Source organism: Xyrauchen texanus, chromosome 12 (genome assembly GCF_025860055.1).
Source record: "Xyrauchen texanus isolate HMW12.3.18 chromosome 12, RBS_HiC_50CHRs, whole genome shotgun sequence".
In the NCBI taxonomy this organism is placed as follows: Eukaryota; Metazoa; Chordata; class Actinopteri; order Cypriniformes; family Catostomidae; genus Xyrauchen; species Xyrauchen texanus.
In genome coordinates this window covers 20236879-20252355 of record NC_068287.1, presented here as the reverse complement: position 1 = coordinate 20252355, position 15477 = coordinate 20236879, and the positions used below count along the sequence as shown (strand labels likewise).

General features: G+C 43.8%; 1 protein-coding gene across 2 annotated transcripts in view; it reads left to right on the top strand.

The window, feature by feature from the left end:
* The window catches only part of LOC127652669 (voltage-dependent T-type calcium channel subunit alpha-1H-like), a 94498-nt gene that overhangs the window by 65143 nt on the left and 13878 nt on the right, over positions 1-15477 (top strand). Inside the window, exons 16-24 of one of the 2 annotated variants that reach the window (XM_052138958.1) lie at positions 739-839; positions 924-1041; positions 1260-1328; positions 1417-1601; positions 1869-1995; positions 2543-2668; positions 2864-2953; positions 3663-3855; positions 10021-10172. In XM_052138958.1, coding sequence (XP_051994918.1) covers positions 739-839; positions 924-1041; positions 1260-1328; positions 1417-1601; positions 1869-1995; positions 2543-2668; positions 2864-2953; positions 3663-3855; positions 10021-10172 — 1161 coding nt within the window. Of the gene's footprint in view, positions 1-738; positions 840-923; positions 1042-1259; positions 1329-1416; positions 1602-1868; positions 1996-2542; positions 2669-2863; positions 2954-3662; positions 3877-10020; positions 10173-15477 lie in introns of both variants that reach the window. The other variant, XM_052138957.1, reaches the window with a different exon arrangement.

The following is a 15477-nucleotide window of genomic DNA, read 5'->3' as shown; positions in this document are numbered from 1 at the left end:
AAATTTAACTTCTCTTATCATTGATTCACCCTCATGCCATCCCAGGATGTCATGTGTATTATTTTCGTTCTTCTGCTGAACACAGATGAAGATATTTAGAAGAATATCATAGCTCTGTAGCTCCATACAATGCAAGTGAATGGTGTCCAGAACTTTAGTGGTCCAAACATTACATAAAGGCAACATAAGCATAATCCATACAACTCCAGTGGTTTAATCAATGTCTTTAGAAGTGATATATTAGGTGTAGGGTGAGAAAAATACATTTTTAAGTCCTTTTATAGTATAAATCTCAACTTTCACTTTCAGAATGTGAATATTGATTTGTTTCTTACCAGATAAATATTCACGAGGGTGAGTAAATGATGAAAGAATTTTCATTTTTGGATGAACTATTACTTAAAGCAGTTCCTGGATGATTGCAATAAAAATAAATCACATTGATTTAAAAAAAAAGAAGAAAATGCCACACACACTGCTGTAACTTGCAGAGAATACTTAATATTTATTTGCACTGCAACATTATGTGTCTTTAAGTCTTTTAAAGTTGCCTTTTAATCATTTAAATGCTGTATTTATCATATACCATTACCCTAGTGCTTTGAAAGTTAGGTTCTTGTCTACCCAAAACACTGTATACATCTGACAGTTCTGTAGAAGTTAGTTGCTAAAGCTGTATTAAGTAGCTGTCGACACTTTTCCTATTCTCTTTTGTGAGTTCTTTCTTGTGTATTACAGAGCTTCTGTGTCCGTCTGAGGAGAACAATGGAAGCTTATAAACCTAAGTGGTGTAAAGATCATGAAGACTGGTCACTTTATCTGTTCTCTCCTGAGAACAAGTAAGTATTTCCCATCTCTTAGCATCTACTGAGCAGTGTGTGCTTTCAAAGTTAACTTTTGTAAATGTTATACGATTCCTCTAGGTTTCGGATGATGTGTCAAAGATTAATTTCTCACAAGATTTTTGATCATGTGGTCTTGGTATTCATCTTCCTGAATTGTATCACCATTGCTATTGAGAGGCCCCATATTCAGCAACCTGTAAGTGACTTGCCTGAAAAAGGAAACTTGTCTTTAAAGGGATAGTTGATAAAAAATAAAACATTCTGTCATAATTCACTCACCCGTTCACAGTCTGTGAGGGACAGTCAATAGGTGAACTATTCCTTTAATACTATTTTTTTTAATCCAGTATTTGCTATGGCCATGCTTGAACTGAATGCATGATTTGGTTAACACCTTTTTGTTTTTCATTTCAGGAGCGGGTGTTTCTCAGTATTTCCAATTACGTTTTCACTGTGATCTTTGTTGCTGAAATGACTGTGAAGGTATTAATTATGTAGTCTTTTTATAGATATGTAAAGAGCATTTATTAACTAAAGCAATCTCACAGACTTGATTTGGCTTGTCTTAAAGGTTGTGGCTCTTGGCTTCTGCTCTGGGAAGCACAGTTACCTGCAGAGCACCTGGAATGTTCTGGATGGAGTTCTAGTCTTCGTCTCTCTCATTGATATTCTGGTCTCACTGGATCCCACTAGTGGAAACAGAATTTTCGGTATCCTGAGGGTTCTTCGCCTGCTAAGAACCCTTCGGCCTCTCAGGTCAGCAAACAAGAGTTGCAACCCTCAGTTAGGGGCTTGTCTTACTAATTCTAGACTACACACTTAAAGCATGTTCTCTCTTACCTATTCGACTAAAGCTATTCAATATGAAGGATATTATCCTTGAATGTATTTTAGTGGCATATCAAGCAGCATTTTATCAATCTTAAAGGTCACTCAGACAATTTTGCCAATACAGTAATGTCACTCATATCCAAAGAGTTTGAAATAGACTGTGTCTTTGTTTTGTTTTATTCACATAATTAGAGTGATTAGTCGTGCTCCTGGACTGAAGCTGGTGGTGGAAACACTTATAACATCTCTTAGGCCCATTGGGAACATTGTGCTGATCTGCTGTGCCTTCTTTATTGTCTTTGGCATACTTGGAGTTCAGGTAAATGCTTCAAACACTGAAGCACCAAAGGGCATGGGTTTGATTCTCAGGGAATGCACATACTGATTAAACGATGTGCTTGATTGCACAGTAAAGCAGCTGTAACACTAGGCTTTGAGCATGCAAAATAACTGCAGCCGACAAGATATGATATCATGCTTGAGGCTTCTGGTTTTAATAAATAATACATCATAAGTAATAAATAATATATTGAAAAAGTTGAACTATCTTCCAGCAACATTAAAACTGGCAGCTTTAAAATACATATTATCTGTATTAAGCCAAGAGATCTGTATGTGACATTTCGATCTTGTATTGGTCAATATGAATTCGCCAGTCACTAAAATGTGCAGTTTCTCCATATGAGCTTGCATTTCCGGTCTCGTTTATATGAGAGTGAACGGAGCACAAAGTAAAGTGTAACCACGGCTTAAGTCACTTTGGATAAAAACATCAAAAAATTAATTAATGCTGTTAGAGATGCTACACATTTTTGAACACAAATGTGAATTTAATTATTGTTATTTTTAATTTTTTGATAACATAGCTCTTCAAAGGAAAGTTTTACCATTGTGAAGGTCTCGACACTAAAAACATCACCAACAAGTCTAACTGTCTTCAAGCAAACTACAAATGGATTCGGAGAAAGTACAACTTTGACAATTTGGGACAGGTAAATGTAATTTACCAGAAATGATCAATTAAATGGTGTTAATGAAGCAACATGCTGGGTGAAAACATGGGGTCATTTTATAGGACCTTCAGAAAACTGTTTTCTGGTCTAATATGCTTGAAATGATTCTCACTGTCATTATGAGCCCCATATCTGCACTGAATATATCACCGGCACTGTGTCTCTATTCCACAGGCTCTTATGTCACTTTTCGTGCTGTCCTGTAAGGACGGATGGGTGAATATAATGTACGACGGGCTGGATGCTGTAGGGGTGGATCAGCAGGTTTGGATTTACTTTGCTCAATCAGGCCAATGATGTTTCAATATTGTGTAAATGACAAATAATCCTAAAAAAGGAGATATCTCTTAAAAAATCTAGTTAAAAACACACATTCTAAGAAATGTAATCTTTGTTTTCATGTTGACTTTATTCATTTTTCAACAAAGATTTTGAAGAAGTTAGTAGTTGACACTTAATTTGTCCATGGATATTTCTTTTATTAATATCAAACATTTTGGTGTATATTTAAGGTCCTGTAACAAGTCACCTTTTTAATCACCTTTTTTTTTGTTCACTAGTTCATTTGAAATATTCCTGCAGTGTGACAAAATATTTTTTATTTATTTTTATTGATATTTTTATAAATATTCCATGTAGTCTCTCAATTAATATAAGATCATAAAAGCTGCATGCATAATAATTATAAAAATGTGCAAACTGCTGTTTAAAATAGTTGTCTATGGAGGATAGCATGTCACATCGCAGGTTTCCAAAAGTATTTCATGTCAAGCACCCAGGAATTGCATTTTTAATATATTTTGGAATAAATTAATAGATCCGTACAAAATAAACAAAAAAACAATGACATCACAATATTGACCCATTTATCAACAACAACAAAAAATAAAAACAAATCATATTAATTTCCTCACTTGTCATCTGATGGATGACAAATTGCTTTTTCTCTTTGTACCCTCCATCTCCTCTGCAGCCTGTGCGCAACCATAACCCTTGGATGCTCCTCTACTTCATTTCTTTCCTCCTGATCGTCAGCTTCTTTGTGCTGAACATGTTTGTGGGTGTGGTGGTGGAGAACTTCCACAAGTGTCGTCAGGACCAGGAAGAAGAGGAGGCCCGTCTGCGTGAGGAGAAGAGGCAGCGGCTGCTGGAGAAAAAGCGCAGGAGTAAGGCGAATTGCGGGTCTGGTCGGTAGTCTATTTTTCTGAGCACTGCCTGCTTCCAGAGCCTGAGAGAGAAAGCTATACAGATTTATAAAAAAAATACAGAAGCAGTCAAAAGGCTGAAGAAATTCTAAAACCTTGCACATTTTGGCACCAATCAGATGTCAGCCTTGTGATGGACTGCAGCATGCTCTTGCATGAGATCCCCGCACCACTAAACGCTGCATGACAAACCAAGAGGAGAAGTTTGCACAGCACATATGGTGTCAGCGTCAAGGTTTGACCAGAAGTAGCATAATTCTGTGAATATATAGTGTACTAAGATGAACGAAGACAGACACAGTGAGCAAAACTGTTTCGTCAAGGGCACGATGTGGAGTCCAGCTGCTTTTTTTAATTTATTTATTTTTAAGTTTCAAGATATTCATTTGGCTCAAAAATCAGAGGGGGCAGAATGCTTCTGGGTGGGCGTAGATATTATTTATTCTAGAGTGCAGAACTACCAGCTCAAATATGCTTGAAATTACATAAAGCAAAGTCTGAAAGTATCATATTATCCTTTAAAGAAATCAGAGGTGTAGAGTGAAGATTCCCATTGGCTTAATCAGTTTGGCACACAGAGGGCACTGTTAATGTTGTGTGGTTCACTTCTCTGTGCATGAAAGACTCTAAGAATGCTAGCCATGATTTTACGTGACTAAAAAATTAAATGTGAAGAACTGTGTTCTTTGTTTAATCGCCATGCCTGGCAGGGCAAAACTACAGTACCTGATAAAATATCTTTAGCGTAAAACCTGATCTACGCTTTTATCTATGTTTGTCACACTCGACTCCTCTTGTATTTACTGCAGTCAAGGTATTAATAGCATATGAGAGTCTGACTTATTGTACTCATAGCTGACTCCAAAGCAGTCAATCTTTATTTTCCTGAATCTATTAAAAAATCCCCTCAATGCCTTTCATCTGGGTTAGATCTAAGGACATCTCAAGTGAGTTCAGCAGGAACTGGAGGAAAATGTTTGTATATCTGCAATATATTCAATTATTTGTGGAATGATCCATTATACAGGCCCACATGAAATCTGTGACCACAAAACTCAGAACGGCCAACTTTCCGTTCTGTTAAATTCATTTCACTATATTTAAAGAAATAGTTCACCCTAAAAGGAAAATTCTGTCATTATTTATTTACTCTTGTTCTAACCCCGTATGACTTTCTTTCGTCTGTGGAACACAAAATCATATATTTTAAAGAATCGCTGATTTCTATATAATGGTAATGACCAGTTGTGGGCCGTGCATTTTAAGTCTAGGCCTTCGGTGTGATTAATGCTATTAAGAAAACACAGTTTCACAATGAAAAAGACATTTTGCCTGTCATAAATTACGTGGCAGTCAACTAATAATACCCACTGACATTTTAAAAACTTTGCCTTTCGGCTCAGCTCTCTTTTCGTGACAACGGTGCGATAGAGCGAGTGCAATACCACCCCCGCTGCCCCGATTCTCCGGCCAACCTCCCGCTCCATTGTCCCCTCACTCGTGAACAAGACCCCGAGGTACTTGAACTCCTTCACTTGGGGCAATACCTCCTTCCCTACCTGGAGCACTCCATCAGTTTCCTGCTGAGAACCATGGCCTCAGATTTAGAGGTGCTAATCCTCATCCCAGCTGCCTCACACTCGACTGCCAAGCGATCCAGTGAGAGCTGAAGGTCACGGACCGATGATGACATGAAGACAACATCATCTGCAAAAAGCAGCGATGAGATCCCCAGCCCACCGAACCGCACACCTTCCCCACCCCGACTGCACCTCGATATCCTGTCCATGAATATCACAAACAGGATTGTGACAAAGCGCAGCCTTGGCGGAGACCAACCCCCACATGGAATGAACTCAACTTCATGCCGAGGACCCGGACACAGCTCTCGCTTTGGACGTACTGGGATTGGATCGCCCTAAGAAGGGACCCCCCACACCCCGTACTCCCGCAGCACCTCCCACAGTCTCTCCCGGGGGACCCGGTCATACGCCTTCTGCAGATCCACAAAACACCGGATGGGCATACTCCCAGGCCCCCTCCAGGATCCTTGCGAGAGTAAAGATCTGGTCCGTCGTTCCACGGCCAGGATGAAAACCGCATTGTTCCTCTTCAGTCCAAGGTTCGATAATCGGCCGAACCCTCCTCTCCAGCACCTTGGAGTAAACTTTACCAGGGAGGCTGAGAAGTGTGATACCCCTGTAGTTGGCACACACTCTCTGATCCCCCTTTTTGAAGAGCGGAACCACCACCCCGTTCTGCCACTCCTTAGGCACTGTCCCAGATTTCCACACAATGTTGAAGAGGCGTGTCATCCATGACACCCCCTCCACATCCAAAGCTTTCAGCATTTCTGGTCGGATCTCATCAATCCCCGGGGCTTTGCCACTGCGGAGTTGTTTGACTACCTCAGTGACCTCCCCCAGGGAAATAGAATCTGATCCCCCATCAGCCTCCGGCTCTGCCTCTAGCATAGAGGGCGTGTTGGGATTTAGGAGTTCTTCAAAGTGTTCCTTCCACTGCCCAATAACCTCCTCGGTTGAGGTCAACAGCATCCCATCTTTGCTGTATACAGCTTGGATGGTTCCCCGTTTCCCCCTCCTAAGGTGGCGGACAGTTTTCCAGAAGCACTTTGGTGTGGACCGAAAGTCCTTCTCCATGGCTTCTCCGAACTTTTCCCACACCCACTGCTTTTCCTCCCTCACGGCCGAGGCCGCAGCCCTTCGGGCCTGTTGGTACCTTGCAACTGCCTCCGGAGACCTCCGGGACAACAAAGGCCTCTTTCTTCAGTCGGACGGCTTCCCTGACCACCAGTGTCCACCACGGTGTTCCTTGCAGCACCTAAAACCTTGAGGCCGCAGCTCTCCACCGCGGCTTCGGCAATGGAAGCTTTGAACATTGCCCACTCCGGTTCAATGTCCCCAACCTCCGCAGGGATGCCTGAAAAGCTCTGCCGGAGGTGTGAGTTGAAGGTCTCGCGGACAGGGACCTCCTCCAAATGTTCCCAGTTCACCCGCACTACTCGCTTGGGCTTCCCAGGTCTTTCCAGAGTCTTTCCCCACCCCCTGACCCAACTCACCACCAGATGGTGATTGGTTGACAGCTCTGCCCCTCTCTTCACCCGAGTGTCCAAAACATATGGCCTCAGATCCGATGACATGATTACAAAATCGATCATCGACCTTCGGCCTAGGGTGCTCTGGTACCACGTACACTTATGAGCATCCTTATGTTCAAACATGTTGTTTGTTATAGATAGTCCATGACTAGCACAGAAGTCTAATTACAAACATCCACTTGAGTTCAGATCGTGGAGGCCGTTCCTCCCAATCACGCCTTTCCAGGGGTCTCTGTCATTTCCCACGTGTGCATTGAAGTCACTCAGCATCACTATGGTGTCCCCTACTGGGGCCCTATTCAGGACTCCATTCAGGGTCTCCAAGAAGGCTGAATACTCTGAACTGCTGTTCAGTGCATATGCACAGACAACAGTCAGAGTTTTCCCCCCACAACCCGTAGGCATAGGGAAGCGACCCTCTCGTCCACCGGAGTAAACTCCAACGTAGTGGTGCTCAGCCGGGGGCTCGTGAGTATCCCCACACCCGCCCATCGCCTCACACCCTGGGAAACTCCAGAGAAGACTAGAGTCCATCCCCTATCCAGGAGTACGGATCCAGAGCCAAAACTGTGCGTCGATGTAAGCCCCACCAGATCCAACTGGTAACGCTCCACCTCCCTCACCAGTTCCGGCTCCTTCCCCCCCAGAGAGGTGACATTCCACATCCCCAGAGCTAGCCTTTACTGCCCGGGTCTGGTCCGTCGAGGCCCACGGCCTTCACTGCCACCCATATGGCAGCGCACCCAACTCCTGCGGTTTCTCCAATGGGTGGTGGGCCCAAGGGATGTAGAGGGGGGGTTTCACGTAGCTTCTTCGGGCTGTGCCCGGCCGGGCTCCGTGACAAGCCCGGCCACCAGGCGCTCGCCGACGAGGCCTCCATCTGGGCCTGGCTCCAGACGAGGGCCCCGGGCTTCCTCCGGGCAGGGTAACTCCTCCTCTTTCCTTTTTTTCCATAGAGTCTTTGTGAACCATTCTTAGTCTGGCCCCTCACCTGAGACCACTTTGCCTTGGGAGACCCTACCAGGAGCACATGGCTCCAGACAACACAGCCCTCAGGATCATAAGGGCACACAAACCTCTCCACCACGATAAGGTGCTGGTTCCCGGAGAGGAACAAGTTGAGCCTACAAGTTGTAATTCTGAATTCAAGATGCATTCCAATGCACTTTTCCTAGTAGGAAGTTGTATAATCCGACATTCCGAGTTGAATGGAACGCAGCACTACTTTTCAAAACTTGATCCGACACTAAATTCTCAAGCAGCCTAATTTACATTTCGAAAAATCCTGATGTTGCTATAACAATGCAAAAAGCACTTACCAATTTACTTGTCGTGAAAATCAGTCCTCCTTTTAATAAATTAAGCAATCACACAGTCATGCAGAACATCTCGTGTTTTTAAATCCATAAGGATCTCTTTCTCAATGGCGATAGGGGTAGTGATGATGATCTCACACTCTTCGCTTTCAAATGGCATCACTTAAAGCGTGATTGTGTCACTCAGGGCCAGCTAGAAGGTCTCGACCAGGACATATCCTAAAGATCACACCCACCAAGAACAAATAAATCAATATGAATGGCTGAAGAATCTGACAATCTGTCTTTAGTTGCTCATTCATTTGCACTGTTGAGGGATTCTGTGAAAATTCTGCAGGCCTGACGGGATGGAGCTCAAACTCATCCACTGCTTCGGATATTGAGCTCTGCTTCGGGCACGTGATTTGTGAAACAGCTGTCTCACTTCACTTGTAAGCATCAAGGATTAAATTATGACTTGATAAACTTTTTTCTCTATTTGTTTGTAGATTAATTAAGAGTGGAAAGCGATTAAAAATACATAGGCAAAAAGGTGATTGAGAATGAAAGTATGAAAAATATGTATTTATTTGGCATGTTAGGCCAGCATAGAAGGCTTTGCTGGCCCTGAGAATTCGCCACTGGTAGTGACTTATTTAAAGGCTTATAAAAGCACACAAAATTATCATAAAAGTAGTCCATGCGACTTGTGCACCATATTCCAAGTCTTCTGAAGGCACACAAATACGTTGTATGATACAAAGACCAAAAATAAAGATGTTATTCACTCTCAAATCAAAACATTGATCAACTCAAAACATTGATCAACCTCAAATCAAACATGGTGACACATCAATAACATCAAACCTCGTTCCATGGCCCTTCAGTGGTTAAACTTGGCCGGACTGACCCTGGAACGTTCAGATTCAAAATAGAAAAATATTTAGCTTCGTGTTCCTTTTTTTGTTTAATAGAAATCGTAAAATATGCAACAAACTGCACCCTTCTTTTTGACATCCATTAATATGCATTAGTCATTTTGATTGGTTTATTAAAAAGTATATACCTGGTATAACTGCAGATTCTCACTCAAAATCTGTGCTGAAAATGCATAAAGTCCACAGATTCAATCAAAATGGCCAAGAATGCAAGGGAGAATTGTTAGATTTATAGGTTGTGCTGTACTTGCATGTTTAAATGTATAAAGTATTCAATATCTCAAAGGCTTCTCTCTTGGCATATGGTGTTTACCAGTAAACCAGTAAATGCTTTTATGGCAGACTCAGAAAGATGGATTCAAACTAAAGTCAACTGTATGGTTGCCGTCATGTCCAATATATCACCAACGATACAACTAATCAATGTACAGTCACCTTTAAGCTGTCCTTGAGAAAAACTCCCCTACCCTGTGCCACACAAAGAAATCCTTTAATGTTTGCCAGCACAGCCAATCTTTACAACGGCATGTACACCCAAAGCAGCATGCTTTAATTTCATGAAGATACAAGTGCTGCACAGAGGGCTTTCAGTAAACAGATCTCTTTAAAGCAAAGTATATTTCACAATAATATCAAGGTAGCATCCTGGTCCTCTCTGCAGTAATTGTCTCTTCATACCCAGTGCCTCTTGCCTCTGCATTAGTGAATTGGTTTGTACATGTTTACCCAGTACTGACCCTTGCCATGCTGTCTATCTGTGTGACTGTATCATCAGATGCCCAGCAGAGACCGTACTATGCAGACTACTCTCCAGCCCGCCTTTACATCCACACACTGTGTACCAGCCACTACCTGGACCTTTTTATCACCTGCATCATAGGCATTAATGTGGTCACTATGTCCATCGAGCATTACAATCAGCCTTCGGTGAGTCTTAACTAAATAATGTTTTTGCTGTGTATTTGATCTAGCATTACAGTTGCAAGAGAGGCTGATGGGAAAAAAATGTATACTTGGTCATCTTTTAATTCTTTTTTTTATATTACTGTATGGCAGTTCAACTCTGCTCCTGGAGGGCCTCTATCTTGCATATTTAGTTCCAATTCTGCTCTTACTCACCTGCCTGTAGTTTAAGCTGCAGTCACACAAGGTTTGAGCATGCAAAATTATTTCGGACAACAAAAGAATTATGATGTCATGCTCTAGGGATTTTGTTTTTATCAACGGTAGTTCTCCGTATTGCTAAATCACAGCACAGTTAGAGTGGGAAATAAACTGCATGTAATGTATGAAATAAACAACAAAGAATATCTGAGCATAGCTGATGTTTCATGAGAGCACATTTATAGAAACTGTATGTGCGTACACACACGGTCTGTCAATCAAACATGCTTGCTCTTAAATCTAACTTGAGAGTCAGGGTGTTCCAGGGTGGTCGGATAATCGACTAGTCATGCAACAGCTGAGTAGTCAACTAGTGGTGTCAAGTATTAACATTAATATTTTTAGTGGTGGTGGTTTTAATGGAAGGCACATTTCTCAAATTAAGAGACACAACTTCTCTTCACCCTGATTGCCTTGAAGGACTCTAGTTACGTTGAAGCACGTTATTCTGTATTTAGGATGCGCATATGCGGCTTTGTGCCGCTCTGTATTGGAGCCATTCTTATTTTGTACTTTTCCTACTTTGATAGTTTTGTACAATAATATGTTATAGTTATTGAGCTTATTTCATTTTATATTATAGCTTATATTCGTTTTGCTCATCCCTAGTTGAGAGTCACTCATCATTAGTGCGAATCTGTGTCAAACCTGTTCAAATAGCTCAACGTAGATATATGCTTGTAATGATAACAGTCATAACAGGAAACAAATACTTTATCGTGCAATAATGGCATTGGGACTTGCCACAGAGACTTCATCTCGGATGCTCCACACTTCCGTTTGGTTGTTATCAGCTAGACTAACGTTACAGGTGATGGCGAGCAGGTAAGGGTCTGGATAATTATGCGCTGTTATAGGGTGTTATAACAACTACAGGTGGCTTAAATCTACTGTAACATTTATGTTACAATGATAAGCCCCCACTAAAGCTGCCAATGCTGAAATATTTTGAGCCAAACCAGATATAATAATCAGAGGTTGCATTAAACTAATTCTCTGTCACTTGCCTTTTTTTTTTTTACATTGACAGATCATTCCAAATACTGTCTAAATTTGGAAGATAAAAAAGATGCATTTTTTTTTAACCAAGCTCCTTGTTGTTGTTGTAAATTGTTTTATTAATCATCTTTACGAGGTACATACCTCATGTCGCGCTGTGAGTGTAACGGAATGAAACTAGGAAGCAAGTTGCTAGTGACAGTTGGTTTATTAACAGCAAAATGTGAAGATTGGGAAAAGTCCGGGGTAATGGTCTAGTGGCGCAGAGTCTCCAATGGTCAGGTGATCGTGGTGAGAAGAGTGATGAGAAGTGTAGAACGGACACGACGAATCCGGGAAACAGCAACAGAACATGAAACAGGAACAACGAGAGAACTGGACTGGAACTTCAGAGTGGAGAACAACACTGGACATCACAAACAACGATCTGACAAGGAGATGAGAGAGTGGTGAGAATTTAAAGGGAATGGGAATGAGTAACAGCTGGTAAGAGGAGTGATTGCGGCAGAGCGCTAATCACGGTAACAAGCAACACGCCCACACATTCACGCACACGCACACACAATATGAACAAGGCACGAGACAAGGAAGAGACATAGAATTTAAATACCGTGACAGTACCCCTCCCCCTAGGAACGCCTCCTGGCGTTCCCAGGCTCACTTACCTGCCGATTGTAGTCATCGATAAGGGAGTGATCCAGAATGTCTCTGGCCGGTACCCAACTTCTCTCCTCCGGACCGTAACCTTCCCAGTCCACCAGGTACTGAAATCTGCGTCCCCTCCGTCTTGAGTCCAGAATACGGTTGACCGAATAAGTAGGTTCCCCATCTACGAAGTCGCGGCGGGGGAACCGAACCGGCGGGTTAATGCGGAATAAAAGACGGGTTTTATTTTGGATACATGAAATATGGGGTGAATTCTCCTGTACGCTGGAGGAAGGTTAAGGCGGACTGCCACCGGACTAACAATCTTGGTGACAGCTGAACGGGCCAATGAATTTAGGTGCAAGTTTATTAGATACGGAACGTAGAGGAATGTTCTTAGTAGAAAGCCACACTTTTGACCAATGACGATAACGGGAGGCCTAGACCGGTGGCGATCAGCTTTGGCCTTGGTGCGTGACCCCACTTGGAGTAGAGTCTCATGGGCCCTAGTCCAAGTGCGGTGACACCTCTGGACTAAGGCGTGAGCGGAGGGGACCACGACTCGATTCCAGACTAGGAAAAATAGGTGGCTGGTAACCTACACTACACTCAAACGGAGATAGGCCCGTGGATGATACTGGTAACGTGTTGTGGGCGTACTCAACAAACGACAGTTGTTGACTCCATGAGGAAGGATTCTTGGATACCAAACATCGTAACGTTCTCTCCAGATCCTGGTTGGCTCGCTCAGATTGACCATTGCTCTGGGGATGAAACCCTGAGGACAGACTAACAGTCGCTCCCAGTAATTTACAAAATTCTCGCCAAAATTTTGACACAAATTGGGGTCCTCTGTCAGAGACCACATCTGTCGGGAGGCCATGTAGCCGAAAGACGTGGTCAATGACAATCACCGCTGTCTCCTTGGCAGAGGGTAATTTGGGCAAGGGAATGAAGTGGGCCGCCTTCGAGAACCGGTCCACCACGGTTAAAACTACCATGTGTCCCTGTGAGGGTGGGAGGGCGGTGATAAAATCTAGAGCGATATGGGACCAGGGTCTCAATGGCACCAGCAGCGGTTGAAGTAACCCATCTGGGGGTCGATTGGAACTCTTACCAGTGGCACAGACTGAGCAAGCCAAAACAAAACTGTGAACGTCACGAGCCATCAAAGGCCACCAGAATCGTTGCTTGACTAAAAATCTAGTTCGATTAACTCCTGGATGACAAGCCACATTAGAACAATGTCCCCACTGAATAACGCTGGACCGTAACCCTCCGGCACAAACAAACGGTTCGGTGGGCACCGAGCCGGGCGCTACTCCTTCTAAGGCCGTCTTGACCTTCTCGATCTCCCATGTGAGTGTAGAGATGAATAGCGCCTCTGGTAAAATGCACTCGGAGTAGACGGGCGCTCGGAGTGATCAAAAATACGAGATAAAGAATCGGGTTTGATGTTCTTGGAACCCGGCAGTACGAGAGAGTAAAATCAAAACGACCGAAAAAAGAGCCCACCGAGCCTGCCTGGAGTTTAATCTTTTAGCTGTGCTGAATATATTCCAAGTTCTTGTGATCGGTCCAGACGATAAAAGGTACCCCGAACCCTCCAACCAGTGGCTCATTCCTCCAAAGCTAACTTGACTGCCAACAACTCTCTGTTACCAATGTCATAATTACGTTCGGCTGAGGACAAGCGATGAGAAAGAAACGCGCAAGGGTGTATCTTGTCGTCTGAAGGAGAACGCTGGGATAACACTGCGCCTACCCCCACCTCTGAGGCATCGACCTCTACCACGAACTGACGTGATGGATCAGGGGTTATCAGGATGGGGGCTGAAACAAAGCAACCTTTCAGTTTGGCAAACGCAGCCTCAGCTGCTTCTGACCACCTGAACGTTGTTCTGGGGGAGGTCAAGGCGGTCAGAGGTGCGGCTAGTTGACTGAAATTGCAAACGAAACGGCGGTAGAAATTGGCGAACCCCAGGAACCTCAGTAGGGCCTTACGAGACTCTGGACTTGGCCAATCTACCACAGCCTTGATCTTCTCAGGATCCATGCGCATTCCCTCAACCGACAAGATGTACCCTAAGAAAGGAACAGACTGTGCATGAAAACGCATTTCTCGCCTTGACAAAAAGCCCATTCTCTAGCAATCTCTGAAGCACTAGCCGGAAGTGCTGCACATGTTCCTGGAGAGACGAAGAAAAATCAATATGTCATCCAGGTAAACATATATGAACTGATCAACCATGTCTCGCAGCACGCCATTGACGAAAGTGCCTGGAAGACCGCTGGGGAGTTGGACAGGCCGAACGGCATGACCAAGTATTCAAAGTGACCCCTGGGGGTGTTAAAAGCGGTTTTCCATTCATCCCCTCCCTGATGCGGACCAAATGATAAGCATTACGTAAATCCAATTTCGTGAAGATAGATGCTCTCTGCAACCTCTCAAAAGCTGAAGACATCAACGGCAGAGGATAAGTATTCTTTACTGTGATGTTGTTCAGCTCCCGTAATCAATACAAGGTCGCAGAGATCCATCCTTCTTCCCCACAAAAAGAATCCGCCCCGCTGGAGAAGAGGAAGGGCGGATGAATCCATTAGCTAGAGAATCAGAAATATATTTCTCCATAGCCTCCCTCTCTGGAACCGAGAGTGAATATAGCTTGCCTTTAGGCGGAGATGTACCTGGCAATAACTCTATGGCACAGTCATAGGGACGATGTGGAGGGAGAGAAGCCGCCCGAGACTTACTGAACACCTCCTTCAGGTCCAGGTACTCTGCGGGCACGTTAGCTAAATCCACCGCCTCTTCCTGAAAAACAGGGACAAAAACAGACGGACAGGCAGAAACAAGACAAGACTTATGACATTGATTGCTCCACGCTGACACAGACTTAGACTGCCAGTCCACTCTTGGATTGTGATGGGTGAGCCAGGGATGACCAAGGACGATGGGGGCAAGAGTGTCCAGTATGTAGAAGGAGATGGTCTCGGTGTGATTGCCAGACGTGACGAGAGCGATGTCTTCAGTGGCTAGGGAAATGGTGGGAAGTTTCTGGCCATTGAGGGCATGTACAGCGATCCGGTGAGTGAGAGACTTGAGGGGAACTTGGTGGTTAATTGCAAAGGTGTAGTCCATGAAATTTCCTTCGGCCCCAGAATCCAGCAGTGCTCGGCAGTCGTGATGGTGATTAGACCATTGAAGACTTACCAGAAGGAGGGTAGATGTGGATGAGGTCTTCTCGGCGGAGATCCCACCCGATAGTAGCCTCATACTTACTATCGGGTGGATCCTTTTAAAGGACAGTTGTAGGCAAAATGTCCAGCTCCTCCACAGTACAAGCAAAGTCCCTGGGATCTCCGCCTTTCCCTCTCCTCCCGGAAAGCCGGGCTCGACCCACCTGCATGGGCTCGGATCACA